The sequence below is a fragment of the Prionailurus viverrinus genome, chromosome B1 (assembly GCF_022837055.1).
Source record: "Prionailurus viverrinus isolate Anna chromosome B1, UM_Priviv_1.0, whole genome shotgun sequence".
Lineage (NCBI taxonomy): Eukaryota > Metazoa > Chordata > Mammalia > Carnivora > Felidae > Prionailurus > Prionailurus viverrinus.
The window spans coordinates 70,704,778-70,719,656 of NC_062564.1; the positions used below are offsets into that span (position 1 = coordinate 70,704,778).

The following is a 14,879-nucleotide window of genomic DNA, read 5'->3' on the forward strand; positions in this document are numbered from 1 at the left end:
TTCACCTAGAGGGAGTCACAGTGAGGGTGAAGTATGGCCCTGAAGTAAAAATGCCACCTTCAACCTTGTCAAACAGTGAAGAGAATTCGTCTTCTGATCCTTCAATTTAGCAGATGAGAATCAGTTTCTAATATCATCTCAAACTTACAATACACAGACGCTTGGGGCGCCTGGGTGCCTCAGTTGTTTCAGCACCCAACTTCAGCTCAGGTCATGATCTCACACTGCGTGAGCTTGAGCCCCACATTGGGCTCTCTGCTGTGAGCACAGAGCCCGCTTCAGATCCTCTGTCCTGCTCTCTCTCTGCCCATTCCCTACTGGCACTCTCTCTCTCTAAAGTAAGTAAGTAAGTAAGCAAGCAAGTAAGTAAATAATTAATTAATTAAAAAAATACACAGATGCTTGACTCATTCACTTATTCATTCTATTTATTGACTGTCAGCTCTGTTCCAGTATTATCTCAAGCCCCGTGTGTACAATTACAAGCTATACACCCAGTGGAATGGTTACTGCCTGGACATTGCCTTCCTGGGGTTTACACCCAGAGCCAAATAAATGACAATGCTTGGCCTGTGTGACTAAAACAGTCCCTGGAACATAGTAGGGGCTCAGTAGCAGTTTTTGAGTGAAAGAATGAATACTACTATTAATTATAAATTGTGACATGTATTATGTAGGAAAAGAAGAGACTTCTTTGAGAGAGAATAACTAGGAGATCGCGCTATAGAAATGCTACCTCTACAGACTAAGACACCAAGGAGGAGAAAGAACTAGAGCTGTGTGCAGAGATTTGAGGCGAGAGAGTGTGGTTTGGTGCATGTGGAGACAGTGAAAGAAGGTTAGTTAGACAGATTTAACTCGGTGAGTGAGCAGGATAAATTGCCAGGAATCAGACCTTAATTAAAGCCATGTTAAGAATTTTCAACTGTGTCTTCATTTTGATGAGACGCATTTTAAGCCAAGGAGTGATGAGGTCAGAAAAGCATTGGAAAGCATTTACATGTTCCAGCTACTTTGTGGAAAATGGATTAAAGAGAAACAGGTGTGGAAATGGGGAGGATGAGAAAATGAACCCATGCTGGTGGCCTGGCCTGGAATGAAGACAATGAAAAAGAGTGTCCAGAGAGAGAATATATTTGGGTGGCAGAAATTACAGCAACAGGATGCAAGGGTGAAAGAGGTATTCAGAATACTCCCGGATGGCAGGCTAGTTTTATTAACATAACAGAGTGCTTAAGGAGTTGGCAGAGAGCAAGAGGGAAGACCATGAATAAGGTCAGTTTTGTAAGACCTTTTATCACATTAATAAGAAGTATGCTTCCGAATCATCCAGCACATTGCAATCCATATTTTCTCTAAATGGTTGTTTTAGTTTTTCATTCCTCAGAGGAATAGCAAAGCTCTCCCTTCTCAAAGCAGGGGGGAAAAGTAGTTGACATAGCAACTCTTTTCAGCTTGTAGAGTGCTGACAGGCTTTTCTACTGAGCGTTCTCATTCCCTGGACCTGGAGGAGGGGCAGAGAATCAGACACCTAGCTTGAGCACTCCAGATGGGACTGCTGCCCCAAATGACTACAAACTGATCAATGGAGAATTGACTGACGGCTGGCTCTCTTCTTGTCTGCCCTTGTGGGTTAACAAGGTGCCCTATCTTGGTCGAAACATGCTTCTGGTTTTCATTTGAACCTTTCAATATTCCAGGAAGCAAGCTGCCAAAGGAAGCACAGTTTGGTACTTAGGTGCTCTTAAAATAGTGGTTCTTAACCTTTTGGGGTTTGGTTATGGATACTGCCTTTAGAAAAATGCAGATGCAAACACGTGCACAAAATGTTCATACAGCTTTAGTAAGTACACAGACCCACTGAAGCCAAATCATGGACCCAGGAATAGTTAACATCTGAGATTCCAAAGAAAATGAAAACACTAATTTGAAAAGATATATGCACCCCTGTGTTTCCCGCAGCATTATTTACCATAGCCACGATATAGGAGCAGTCCAAGTCTTTACTAATAGATGACCGGATAAATAAGATGTGCTATGTATACAATGGAATATCACTCAGTCATAAAAAAGAAAAGGATGAGATCTTGTCATCTCTTACAACATGGATGGATCTAGAGGGTAGTATGCTAAGTGAGATAGTCAGAAAGAGAAAGACAAATACCACATGATCCCACTCGGATGTGGAATCGAAAAAACAAAGTAAATGAATAAACAAACAGGATCAGAATCCCTCAAAAAGGAGAACCAGACCTACAAATACAGAGGACAAAGAACAGAGAACAGAGAACAGAGAACAGAGAATACAGAAAAGAAACGGATAGCTGTCAGAGGAGAGGGGGTAGGCAGCTGGGCAAAATGGTGAAGGGGAGTGAGAGACAGAGGCTTCCAGGTGTGGGATGAATGAGTCATGGGGATAAAACGCACAGCATAAAGAACGTGTTCAGTGGTATTGTAATAGTGTTGTGTGGTGATGGATGGTAGCTATGCTTGTGGTGACCGTAGCCTAACGTACAGAGATGGTGAATCCCTGTTGTACACCTGAAACTTATGTAACATTGTGCGCCAGCTACACTCAAATAAATAAATAAATTTTTGATAAAGAACATCTGGGATTCTATGACATACAAGTCAAGCAGGTCTCTTAATACCGAGCTTTGCAACAAGAGATTTGGGAAACACAAAGGAAATAACTCCCCCTGAAAATACGACTTCAGTATGATGAGCTAAAGAGTCTATCCAGCTGGTGTGCTAATAAATAATATCTCATCGTAAACCTAGAATTATGGAAAATTGTGGGTCTGGTGTTGGAAGACATGTCAAACTGCACACCAGTTGTTCAAGTGGATCCTGAGCAGTCCTTCAACTTCTCAGAGATTCTGGGGTATCATTTGAAAGCGCCGTTAACAACAATCACACCTGCCTGATAAAACTTTTGCATGTGAAAACATTTAATCGCTATTAATTTCCTTAGAAGTTCTTATTTACATATTTATTCACATGTTACTTACACCCATTTTCAAGGCAGACAATTCACTGACTGGTGATTGTAGTCACCATAGGGTCTCAGCTGCTGATGACAGAAAGTGCTATTAAATGACAACTGAACATCTGCACATTGGGTCGACAGAGTCTATATCTTTAAATTGTACGTTCACAACTTTTTTTTTAACTCTGTTAACTATGTTTCCCGAGTTTCAAATTGCATTATTCATTTACACAGCAAAATTAAATCAAGTGACCCTTGGACTTTAATACATTTGTGTAGCTCCATATATCACACGTAAATGCCAAGTGTAGGCATTGAATTTGACCCACTGCAAAGACATGGGGATATTGTCACTCACCTCTGTCACTGTCATAGAGATATGCAAACTTGTCCCACTGATAGTATTCAATCAAGCTAAGAAGCGCTCCTTTGAGGTCAGGTCTCATCTGGATGACAAATGGATGTGTACCATCTGTTGGGAAGCTGGGAGTGATGAAGGAGACATGGAGCGTTCCACAAAATGATGTGATGGTATTTACAGACTTCTTATCATAAAATCCGAAAATAGCATAGACTCCTCTTGAAAACTGGGAGCAGACTGAATAGGAAAAAGAGAAAAGATATATCATTGAAATTGGCATACAATCACACAGATTTGCTTAACACTTAAATGCCCTCTCGGGGCGCCTGGGCGGCTCAGTCGGTTAAGCGTCTGACTTGAGCTCAGGTCATGATCTCCCAGTCGGTGAGTTTGAGCCTCGAGTTGGGCTCTGTTGCTGACCGGAGCCTGGAGCCTGCTTTGGATTCTGTGTCACTCTCTCTCTGCCCCTCCCCTCCTGCTCACTCTCACTCTCTCTCTCTCTTCTCTTATTCTTTCCAAAATAAGCATTAAAAAACATAATGCCCTTTATACGAAATATAAAATAATCAAACTGAAAAAATATGGAGTGTATATCAACGATCCAACCAATGTATGGACACTCATTTACTTAGCACTCTCTCTGAGGAATTCAAAGAATTATATAGCATTAAAAAGTAATTTTTGCTGCAAGAAAATATATACATTATTCTTGAACAAATCTTGTAAGTGGCAACTATTTTAGGACAGCCCTATTGAAAAAAAGTATAAGCAACAATCATTATGTATAAAAAGAACAAAGTGCAATTACCTGACATGTATACACATTCATAACATCTCATTGCCTCTAATATCTGATTGTTTAAAAGGATTTATTGTGTTAATGACGCTTTCACACTAGAAGGTCAGAGTGCACATGAAGAGTTCTAAGGCTGAATGAAAGTTCTTTAGGAGAAAACAGATGCAAGACTCACATCATACACAAAGAGACAGGTCTCACCAGAAAGAGACCTCTCACTTAGGCTCTCTCAAGTCAAGTAGCAGTTAAGTGGAGTTCTGAACTTCTAATTTTAATCTTTCTCAGGGACTTAACTTACCTGTATGTTCTACTCCATACAAAACAAACAATATCACCAAAATATTTTGACTTAGGACCATGATTCTTAAAAAAAAAAATGATATTTTAATTGAAAGTCCCCATTGTTCCACAGTCCTTTACCTTCTAATGGATATTTTTATTTTGGTAAATTACATATGACAATGCCTTCTCCTACCCCCTCCCCCACAGTTGGACTATCACTAATTATCGTTTATCCTGATACCTATATATACTCAGATGTGGACCACTTATTTGTCTCTCCATTCCAATCATCCTAGTTCACTAATGGCCCCTACTTACACTGTACTTGCCTTGTGCCTGGCATGATCTACGTTACTTTAACTCATTTATTTCTCATTAGAACTCTTGAGGCTGGAGCTATTATTATTCCCAAATAAGAATTTTGATTGAAAAGTTGAAACACAGGAAGATTATATTATTTTCCCAAAGTCATACAGCTAGTAAGTGGAAGATTGCTGTATTAAAACATAGGCAGTCTGGAGCCGAAGTCCATGCTTTTAAGTAATGGGTAATACTGCTTTTCTCACTTGGATTACTGGAAAACCTCCCCATCTTTCTTCCTTTCTCCAATATTTCCTCTCCATTCAATTCTCCACAATAGGGCCAGAATGATTTTTTGAAACACAAATTTGAAACTATCTCTAAGAGAAGTAAGGGTTACTTTGTCCAAGACTGATTCCTCTGAAATTCCCTATAGAAACCACCCATGCCACAATGTTTAAAGCCACCAATTCAGGTCAACCACATGGCTTTAAATGATTGCATAGCTGATACTGTTTTAATCTCAAGGATCAGTTCAATCCAAGGAATGGAAATAAACTATCCAGTAACATAAGCTAACAACCCAGAGCATAATACCAACCATCTTCTCAAATTAATTAATCCCATTTAAGGGATAAGACCAATACAATCGTATTTAATTTTATTCCCTTTCAGAAATAAAATATCTGTAGAAAAAATAGATGTGTTTCATGAATAACAGCATTGCTAAAATACATACAGATTTTAATAACCAATTCCAGACAATCAGTACATAATAGGCAATAATTTTTAGCAACTATATATGATATGAAAGGAAAGGAAAGCAAGACAGGCTATTTCTTTGAGTGACTTCTATTTATCAAATATACCCATTTTCCTTTACATATTTACTAATTTTCAACCCACTCCTATCTTTCTGACATAAAGTTTCTTGGATTTCTAGGTTATATCTGTATTATATATCAATCAACATCTCCTTCTTTATTACCAATCTTCTGGAGAATAGTTTAATATATCTCAGAAAACAACTGAATATATTTCTTTACATTTCACACTTTAACATAAAATAGAGATGAAACTTCTGCCCTTTATTTATGTTCATAATTTGTCCTCATCTGAGTACAGAAGTTGAAAACAACCTTTAATGTGTTTGACTAGGCTCATTCTTCACATACGTGAAAAAACCCTTTCATTGTTAAGACCTTCTAGGCAAATCCTGTGGTGATTTCTTATTTTATACATAGATATATGTGTACTGACATGTACATCTTAAATCTTAAGTTTGTTCAGAAGTTGATGATTCCATATGACATATAAAGAGGGGAAACTGCTATAAAATTCTCTCTGGATCCATTTTATTTCATTTCCTGTGAAGTGTTGGCATGTCATCTAAATACCATAGGAACATCGGGCGATATGATTTATTAATGAGACTTCTTTTTCTCATCTTAAGTGAAATAGCTTCTGTGATGGGAATAGCAGCCACAGCATCAGCAGAATGCTTGATAAAGGATGCCCCCGTTTGAATGAATAGACAATCTTAATAAGGAGCCATACCTTTCATTTTCCATTTGTTTTAGACTCTGAAGTGAGTTGTCAAGGGGCCTCCTGGTTATAGTGGCCATCTGGAAACACTTGGCTTCGGCCCAACAACAGGCACAAGCTGTACAACACTTCTCAAGAAATTACAATTCACCTGATTCAAAAGGCACTTTTTTTCAGGCAAATCAGCTAATTCTCCAATGAGCATAATTTTGTAACATTGGCCTTTCTTTCTTGACTATCCTTGGTCCATCCAAACCCTCCTCCTTTGTCCTTTACTTCTTCGTGCTACATATTCAATTGTCTTATTTGTAGATATCTTCTTGTTTTTCTAAATATTTCCCTTTTAATGTCCCTTTGCTACACATACAACAGTCATTTGGTCAACATTGCTCATTTCCCTCTCAGTCACTGCCCCTGTTCCCAAACATGATAAGGATATCACTGAGATTTACAACAGATATCAATCAGAATGCTGACTTGAGCTGAGGTATTTTGTGTATCATCTCAAGATTAAAACAAACAAACAAACAAAGTAACAACAACAACAAAAAAAACCTTAGTGTCACGCTTCTAACATCCCAAGCCCAAAGTACTCAAGAGTATTTTTGCATTCTACTGATGCTTTTCCCAATATAACACAGATAGATAACACATGACCCTACCAACACGATACACAAAACCATTACGTGCACGGCCTCAAAATTACTCCTCACTTGATCAGAATAAAATTATTCATTATGATCTCAACTTTATTTCCCAGCAATCGGTGCAAACTTTAAAGCTATCTCCCAACTTATATCCATTTTCAAAGACAGAGGATTTACTATTGCTGAGAATATCCAAATAATATGTCACAAGCAATAGAAATAATTCCAAAGATAGCTTTCTAAAATTAGTTAGACAATAACAGCACACTACATATATTCCTTCTTTCCCTATGTCATCTCTGGAGGCAGAGGAAGGAACAGAAAAGCTCAGTTTCACCTCTAGCTCCATGGACCATACCACTGCCTTCTGAGACACTGTTAAAAATTTCTGCATGATTATGCTGATTAACATTAGAATTGCATCCACGTCTTAAGACTCAAAACTGATTGCAGAGTAGTGGGTAAAGATGCCCGTACTGAGCTCTGCTTGAATGAAATATTTAATATGAACTTTGAGAAACTCAGCAAAGGGAAGTCCTTTTAAAAGACACTTTAGGTCAAACAGCAGAACTGATCATCTCCTGGGTAAAAGTAACTTGCTGATTATTCACTTTTTATTACAAGCCCAGATGATATGAGCCAATAACAATGCTGATGGTGCAACCACCTCCCCTCTTTTCCTCTTGGGTCATTCCGCTCCTTGGTGCTGCTAATGTAGCGTACTCGGTACAGTCTGGAGAAACTCACATGGTTATTTAGTGGAAATGGAGAAAAAGAACAAGGCATGTTTTATTTTTGTTTTACATTTTTTATACTAAATTGCCATTAACTTCAATGAAATGACATAGGCTGCTTTATAAGCAGTAATGGTAACAGCCCCTTTGCAACCTGTGCGAAGTCTGGTAAAAGCTACGTCACCAAGCAATCCTGACTTCAAAACACGGAGGTCACTGAAAATCTCTCTTCTTTCATCACTGAACTTCTGACATTAACCCCTTACAAGCTTTGACCCTGACTTTACTATTGAAATTTCCTTATCATTTGTCGATAATGATCTCCTAGTCACCAAATCAAATCATCTTTTTCTCAGATCAAGCTTTCCTAGCTTCTCTAAATTTATTAATAAAAACCTTGCATCTTGAAATTCTCTCTCTTTCTCTCGCTTTCTTGGTATTAGGCTTGTTCTCCTCCAATCTCTTCTCCACATTGCTGCCAATGTAAAATCATACCATCTTGGTACTTTTCCTCTCCCTCTAATTACCTTTCACTGTCTTACCATTTTTTTTTTCACATCCCAAATTAAAAAGGCATTCTCCAAGGACCTGTCTTCCAATTGTTTGTCCTTCTCTTTTTACATCTTGTCTCTCAGTGGTCTCACTCCTTTTAACAAGGTCAAATTCAACTTGTTATGTATGCTTCCCACAAGTTCACTGGCAAGTCTTCTGTCTCCCTTTATCTATTTATTTACTGAACAAATACATACTGTAAACATTTGATGTGATGAGCATGGGGTTGGGTTTAGAAAATGTTACAGCACACAAGATAGATACAGTCTACCTTCGCTGGAATTGATAGCTTAGCTCCCATCCCTCACCCTCCAGTAACACCCACTGGAAAATGTCTAATTCTCTATCATTCAACTATATAAACAAGCAGGAAAAAACCCCGAAAATTGTATCCTAAAAATCATGTGTTTGTGTTGATTTTTTCCTTTCTGCTCATGGCACCGTAAGTCTTGTCATCATCGATGTTCTATATTTCAGAATAATTAATTCATTATTCGTCTTTGTCCTGTTTATGACATTTCTAGTCATCTCCATTTTATTCTACATCATCCATTCCACATTCACCATGTATTTTTGAGAACCAACTATACACTGTTCTAGGAATTGGGGAAACGACATTAAGTGTGACAGGTCAGGTCCCTACTTACAGGAAGCTTGTATTGTATACTTCATATGTGTTTCTTACACCTTCACCTTCATTTTCCTTCTTCCTGGTTCTGCCAAGCTGAACTGTCCCCACCTCCTCTCTCCCTCCTTCAGTTCATACTCTTGTCATCTTAGTCTTCCTAAAACACATAAGACATTCTCCAATTGTTTTTCTTTGTCCTTTACAGTCTATGTCTTTGTGATCTCACCCCTTTTAATAAGGTCAAATTCAACTTCTTGTACATGTTTCCCAAATCTGAACCATCATCAAAGTTGTCTCCCTTTATCTGCTTATTTACTGAGAAAATATGTACTGTAAATATATTGTATCTTACTAAGCAGCAAATATACTGATTACTCTGTGTATATATGTATATATATACATATATTCACACGTAGTGTATATATATATATATATATATATAATAAATATACTGCATATGATTCTTTTTTAAATCATGTATTTTTAAGATTATTTCATATTTATTTCCTTGCCAGTATAATTTTTAATTAAAATGTTTAATTCTTGGGGCACCTGGGTGGGCCAGCCAGTTAAGTGTCTGACCTAGGCTAAGATCATGATCTCGTGATTTGTGAGTTTGAGCCCTGCATCAGGCTCTGTGCTGACAGCTCAGAGCCTGGAGCCTGCTTTGCATTCTGTGTCTCCCTCTCTCTCTGCCCCTCTCCCGCTCATACTCTGTCTCTCTCTTTCAAAAATAAATAAACATTAAAAACCATTTTTTAAAAAAGTGTCTCTTGACCTCCCTACTTAATATATTCCATGCTCTAATCAATGTTGATATTTAACGATTCACTAATCATGTGCCAGGATTTTACTTGCATTCTTCTTTAGCATAAAATTCACCAATTCCATAAGGCAAGTGTTCATGTATTAAAATAAAGCCCATCTTTTCATAATGTGAAGATCACTCCGGAATTCTTTTCCTTAATCCCCAGCATACAAATGGTTACCAACACTGCCCCTTTGACTTCTCAAAGCTGTACTCTTCAGCTGCCCCTGGCATTGACTTAATATGGCCCTCAACCATATATTGACTGGATTGCTGAAATAACTTCCCAAATAGCCCCCTTTATAATAAATCTCTCTTTTTTTAATGTTTATTTTTGAGAAAGAGAGAGAGAGACAGCATGCGAGCAGGGGAGGGGCAGAGAGAGAGCAAGACACAGAATCCAAAGCAGGCTCCAGGCTCTGAGCTGTCAGCATAGAGCCAGACGCCGGGCTCGAACTCACAACCGTGAGATCGTGACCTGAGTCGAAGTCAGACACTTAACCAACTGAGCCTGACCCACCCAGGCGCCCCATAATAAATCTCTTTCTTATCATGGCAGACATAACCCTCCTGTGTAAAATCCATCATTGTCTCCCCATTGCTTAGACAATAACTGACATAATATTGCTCAGGTGTTACCTGCTCTGAGTGGTACATGCCCCTCCTACATGTGATTCTAAAGCAATCTGCATTTCTGCATGTTAGCCTGAGTTATAATTGTCTGTCTTTGCCCATGAACTCTGGGCTAACTGAAGGCAGAGAATGCAGTGCTGTTTATCTCACATACTTGGCACACAGTGGGGACTTGAAAAATGTCATGTAATAAAATACCAATTCTTCCATGAAGGGGGTCCTGCTTACCATCAACTGAATATGATTTTCCCTCATAATGAACCTCATCAACACTCTGCCTTTACCTCCCTCGTGGGAGGTACAGTATGAGGTCCAGTATGTTTGGGTGAGTGTGTGTTTGTGCATGTTATTTGTCTGTGGGGGTGGGGTGGGTTTTGTGACCTCCTTGAGAGCAGGGTTCAGTGTGAGAACAAAATAAGAATACCTGAATTGGAGTCAAGTTTCAACTTCCCTTGGTCATCTGGTAGAGGGATCACAGAACCTGAGCCGGTTTACTAGCCTTTTCAATGAGGATATTAATTTATTCTGCCTCACTTAGAGGAATGGTTTAAAGTTTAAATGAGAGACTATGAAGAGAAGTGCCAGGGAAAACAGAAGTGTTTAAATAAATTGCTAATGACAAAAAATCCAAGGATAGGGATTTTTGTATTCTTTACAACACTCAATTCAGGAATTTTCACAAGCGTATCGTTAAATATTTGTCAAACAAAGATGTGATCTGAGCCAACTGGATAACAAAAATATAAAAGAGCTTTCTCTGATGGAATCTCACTTCTGTTGGTCCTGGGGTAGTCATGTCAGGAGAATATTTTCATACTTTACTATCATATTGCAAAATAAGTAGTATTCATTTAAAATTACCTGTGAAATTTAGGCTCTCGGTTCTCATAATAGATAAACAAAAACACCATGATCATTACTATGAGAAGACGATCCTTGGAGTATCTGTGAAATTTTATTATTCTAAGCTTCAAAATATATTTGATATACGGAGAAGTTGCACCGAGAGAGAAAGTTCCTAACCTTAAAAAATAAATAGCACAGATGCTTCTGGAAAGCTAAATGAAAGAAGTGAACTTCTTTGTCTTGGACATATGTCCAGTAATACATTGTGCACTTGACAATATCCTCAGGTATTCTCACAATCTCAAATGTCTTACTTATATAATCTGATGGACCTGTTCAAGCCTGGGAACTTACCATAAACAGCAAGTATTCCTTCAAAAAATGTAATTCTGGTACCATAATGGCACACGTAACATTTGCTTTCCATGTAAAAATGTGGGGAAATATTAAAAATGAAACTACTTCCTTTTTTCTTTCCTCTCTTTTTGGAAAATTCAAGTAAATACAATAGACTTTTTTCAAAATCAAATGGAGTAAAACTAACTACTTTCCATTAATGGGATTATTTTAAAGCATACATTATCTATGGGAGAACCTTCTTTTACTGTCACTTGACGAGAGGGATCTCCCACGTGAGAGCTGGAAATTAGCACCTCTTACCAAACTCTCATCTCTTCAAAAGCCTACCTCTCTCTCCATCCACTCCTGCTCCTTAGAGGCCAGCACGGTTCCTACCAAAGACACCCAGTATATAGCTATTGCATGAAACACTAAATGATTCAAAGAAAATGTGAAGAATAATACACAGACACCACAATGACATTTTCTATAAATTGCCTCACTGATGATTTTTCCTTTAGCCCTGCCACAAATCTTTGCTATGATAAATTGCTTCTCCTCTGCATATATTTTGAGCCCATTTTTCATATAAATATTAAATGTGATGCAGCATCATCACCCAGGAGTAGAAGACTATGAAGTTGTAATAATATATTGTTTCTTTCCCCTCTCACAAACATTTATTTTTCCTGACCTTCGTGTTATGTTTGCTGAGTGAGGTGAAATGTCGTAAGTTTATTGCTGTAGCCCATATTATATGCAGCTTTAAAAAATCTATAACATTTATTCTGGCTTCATTCATCATCGGGGATAGCAAGCAATAGTAGAACTGGCAGTAATAGGCAATAACTCTTATGTGAATTTTAATGATGGGTTCTGGACACATAAACGAAAGAGAATTACCTCTGTTTATGTAAGATGCTATTTCACAAAAGATAGTCCCATTCTTCTTCCTCGGACATGTATTTCCTCCTCATAAATACACAGAGCTCTACTCTCTGCTCTATGTAAATTCTGGGCACCGCATGCCCTGATACAATTTGAATATTGTGGATAAAGAGCGCCAGGACGAATTTCTGGAGGCCTGGCATCGAATCCCAGCTGTGACACCAGCCAGCTGTGTGCTTCTGGCAAATTGCAGCTTTCAAATGTCTCAGTGCCCTCAGAGGTCCCATCGAGCTCAAACCTGAGCCTGTACGGCCGAACATCAAAGAGAGAAATTGTACAAAACATCAGGTAGTACCTACTTATTATTCATCGCAAACTTAACTCCTGCAAAAATCGAGTGTGAGATAGGATAACTTTTTGTGGATTAAATTCTAGCATTCGCTGCAAGTTTATCAGTCTTTCTCTCTTTTACTCTTTCTTCTTTTCATATTTATCGTACTTTCCGTTTATCCCGTTTGTTCCTTCAATTTTTTGCTTTTCTATTTCATGTCTATCTCGGTTCCACAGCCACTCTTGATCTTGATGTCTAAAGAAATATCAAGTCTCTTAGTGTCTGATTGTAATTAGAAACTACAAAATGGAAGGACTACATTTTTCCAAATATAGATTTGATGATATTTCAGTACAAATAAACATTTTAGCTTTTGTGATAAAAGTCTTTTAAAAAAATTGAAAACTTTTCAAATAACTAGGAGGTTTCAACTTAAAAGAATCTTCCTTTAGGTGACGTGCAAAAAAGGAAAAGAGAACTTTATTGCCTTTACCTGTCTGGATGCTCTCAAATTAGATCTGATAACTTTCTTGCTTTTGGATGGTTCAAAGTGTTTCTGAAGCTTTCACAAGACTTTCTTGCTCACCCGTTTTTTGGCAAGTGAGAGGGTTATATGCCTCACTTATATGCCTCAGCGTTTATACGTTAACTCATAAAGGTTTATTAAACGAAGAAAAAGGTTTTGAATATCATATAACAAGCAATTATGTAAATGTACTAAGAAATGCTCTGGGCCATTAGCCTACATTCCTAAATTGCTAAGTAATTGGAGGCCTTAACTTTAGCACAGTGGACTCACTCACACTTGATGCACTGGTCCTGATAAAATGATGACCGAATGTTTGTTAAGGGAACATGGCGCTTTGCTCTAACATTGTCCAAAGGTCTGCTTCATTGTTATACTCACGTCAAAAAGAGGAGCAAGAACAGAACGAATGGTGTGAAGAGTTTCCTCGAGAAAAGATTAGTAAGGTACTTATGTTTGGGCCCTTACATGTCTTAGTAACATAAATAAAATGTTTATTACTCAAAAATAATAGGAATAGACTCTTACACAAATTTAAATGAGTATATTCAATAAAAAGCTATCATTCCCCTTCACTCCTACTTTTCTCAAAAGCAACCCCTATTAACAACCCCTTGGCATGTATACTTCCATACCGTTAGTTCTGGTTGGAGTTGATTTTGTCTGTTTCTGATTTTGTTATGTTTTTAATTAACGAGAGCACAGAACAATTGTCCTGTGACTGGCTTTGACATTTGACAAAGAAATTACCATGTTGATAGAGGCTTAGCTCATTCTTTGAAACTACTCCCTAGCATTCTCTGGTTTGGACATATCACCATTTCATCAATATTACCTAACTAAGATATGTAGACTGTCATTTACAATCTAAATATAGTATTTTTAGCACTGCTAGGAATTTACCCAAGGGATACAGGAGTAATGATGCATAGGGGCACTTGTACCCCAATATTTATAGCAGCACTCTCAACAATAGCCAAATTATGAAAAGAGCCTAAGTGTCCATCAACTGATGAATGGATAAAGAAATTGTGGTTTATATACACAATGGAGTACTACGTGGCAATGAGAAAGAATGAAATATGGCCCTTTGTAGCAACGTGGATGGAACTGGAGAGTGTTATGCTAAGTGAAATAAGCCATATAGAGAAAGACAGATACCATATGGTTTCACTCTTATGTGGATCCTGAGAAACTGAACAGAAACCCATGGGGGAGGGGAAGGAAAAAAACAAAAGAGGTTAGAGTGGAAGAGAGCCAAAGCAAAAGAGACTCTTAAAAACTGAGAACAAACTGAGGGTTGATGGGGGGTGGGTGATGGTTATTGGGTGATGGGTATTGAGGAGGGCACCTTTTGGGATGAGCACTGGGTGTTGTATGGAAACCAATTTGACAATAAACTTCATATATTGAAAATAAATAAATAAATAAACAAATACATAAATAAATAAATAAATCTAGTATTTTTGCTATTATAAATAAGGCTGCAGCAAACATGTCTGTAGGTTCACCCTTGTGCACCTGTGCTAATATTTTTGCAGGACAGATTATTAAAAGTGGAATTACTAATAGTCTTTTTCCCTTAGCTAGAACAAATAATACTAAAATATATATGGAACTATAAAAGACTCTGAATAGCTAAAGCAATCTTGAGAAAGAATAACAAAGCTGGAG

General features: G+C 37.8%; 1 protein-coding gene across 3 annotated transcripts in view; it reads right to left on the minus strand.

Annotated features, from left to right (window-relative positions):
• GRIA2 (glutamate ionotropic receptor AMPA type subunit 2) overlaps nt 1-14,879 on the minus strand; it is a 159,717-nt gene that overhangs the window by 75,103 nt on the left and 69,735 nt on the right. For all 3 annotated transcript variants that reach the window (XM_047856027.1, XM_047856026.1, XM_047856025.1), the window contains exon 3: nt 3,348-3,587. In XM_047856027.1, coding sequence (XP_047711983.1) covers nt 3,348-3,587 — 240 coding nt within the window. The remainder of the gene's footprint in view (nt 1-3,347; nt 3,588-14,879) is intronic.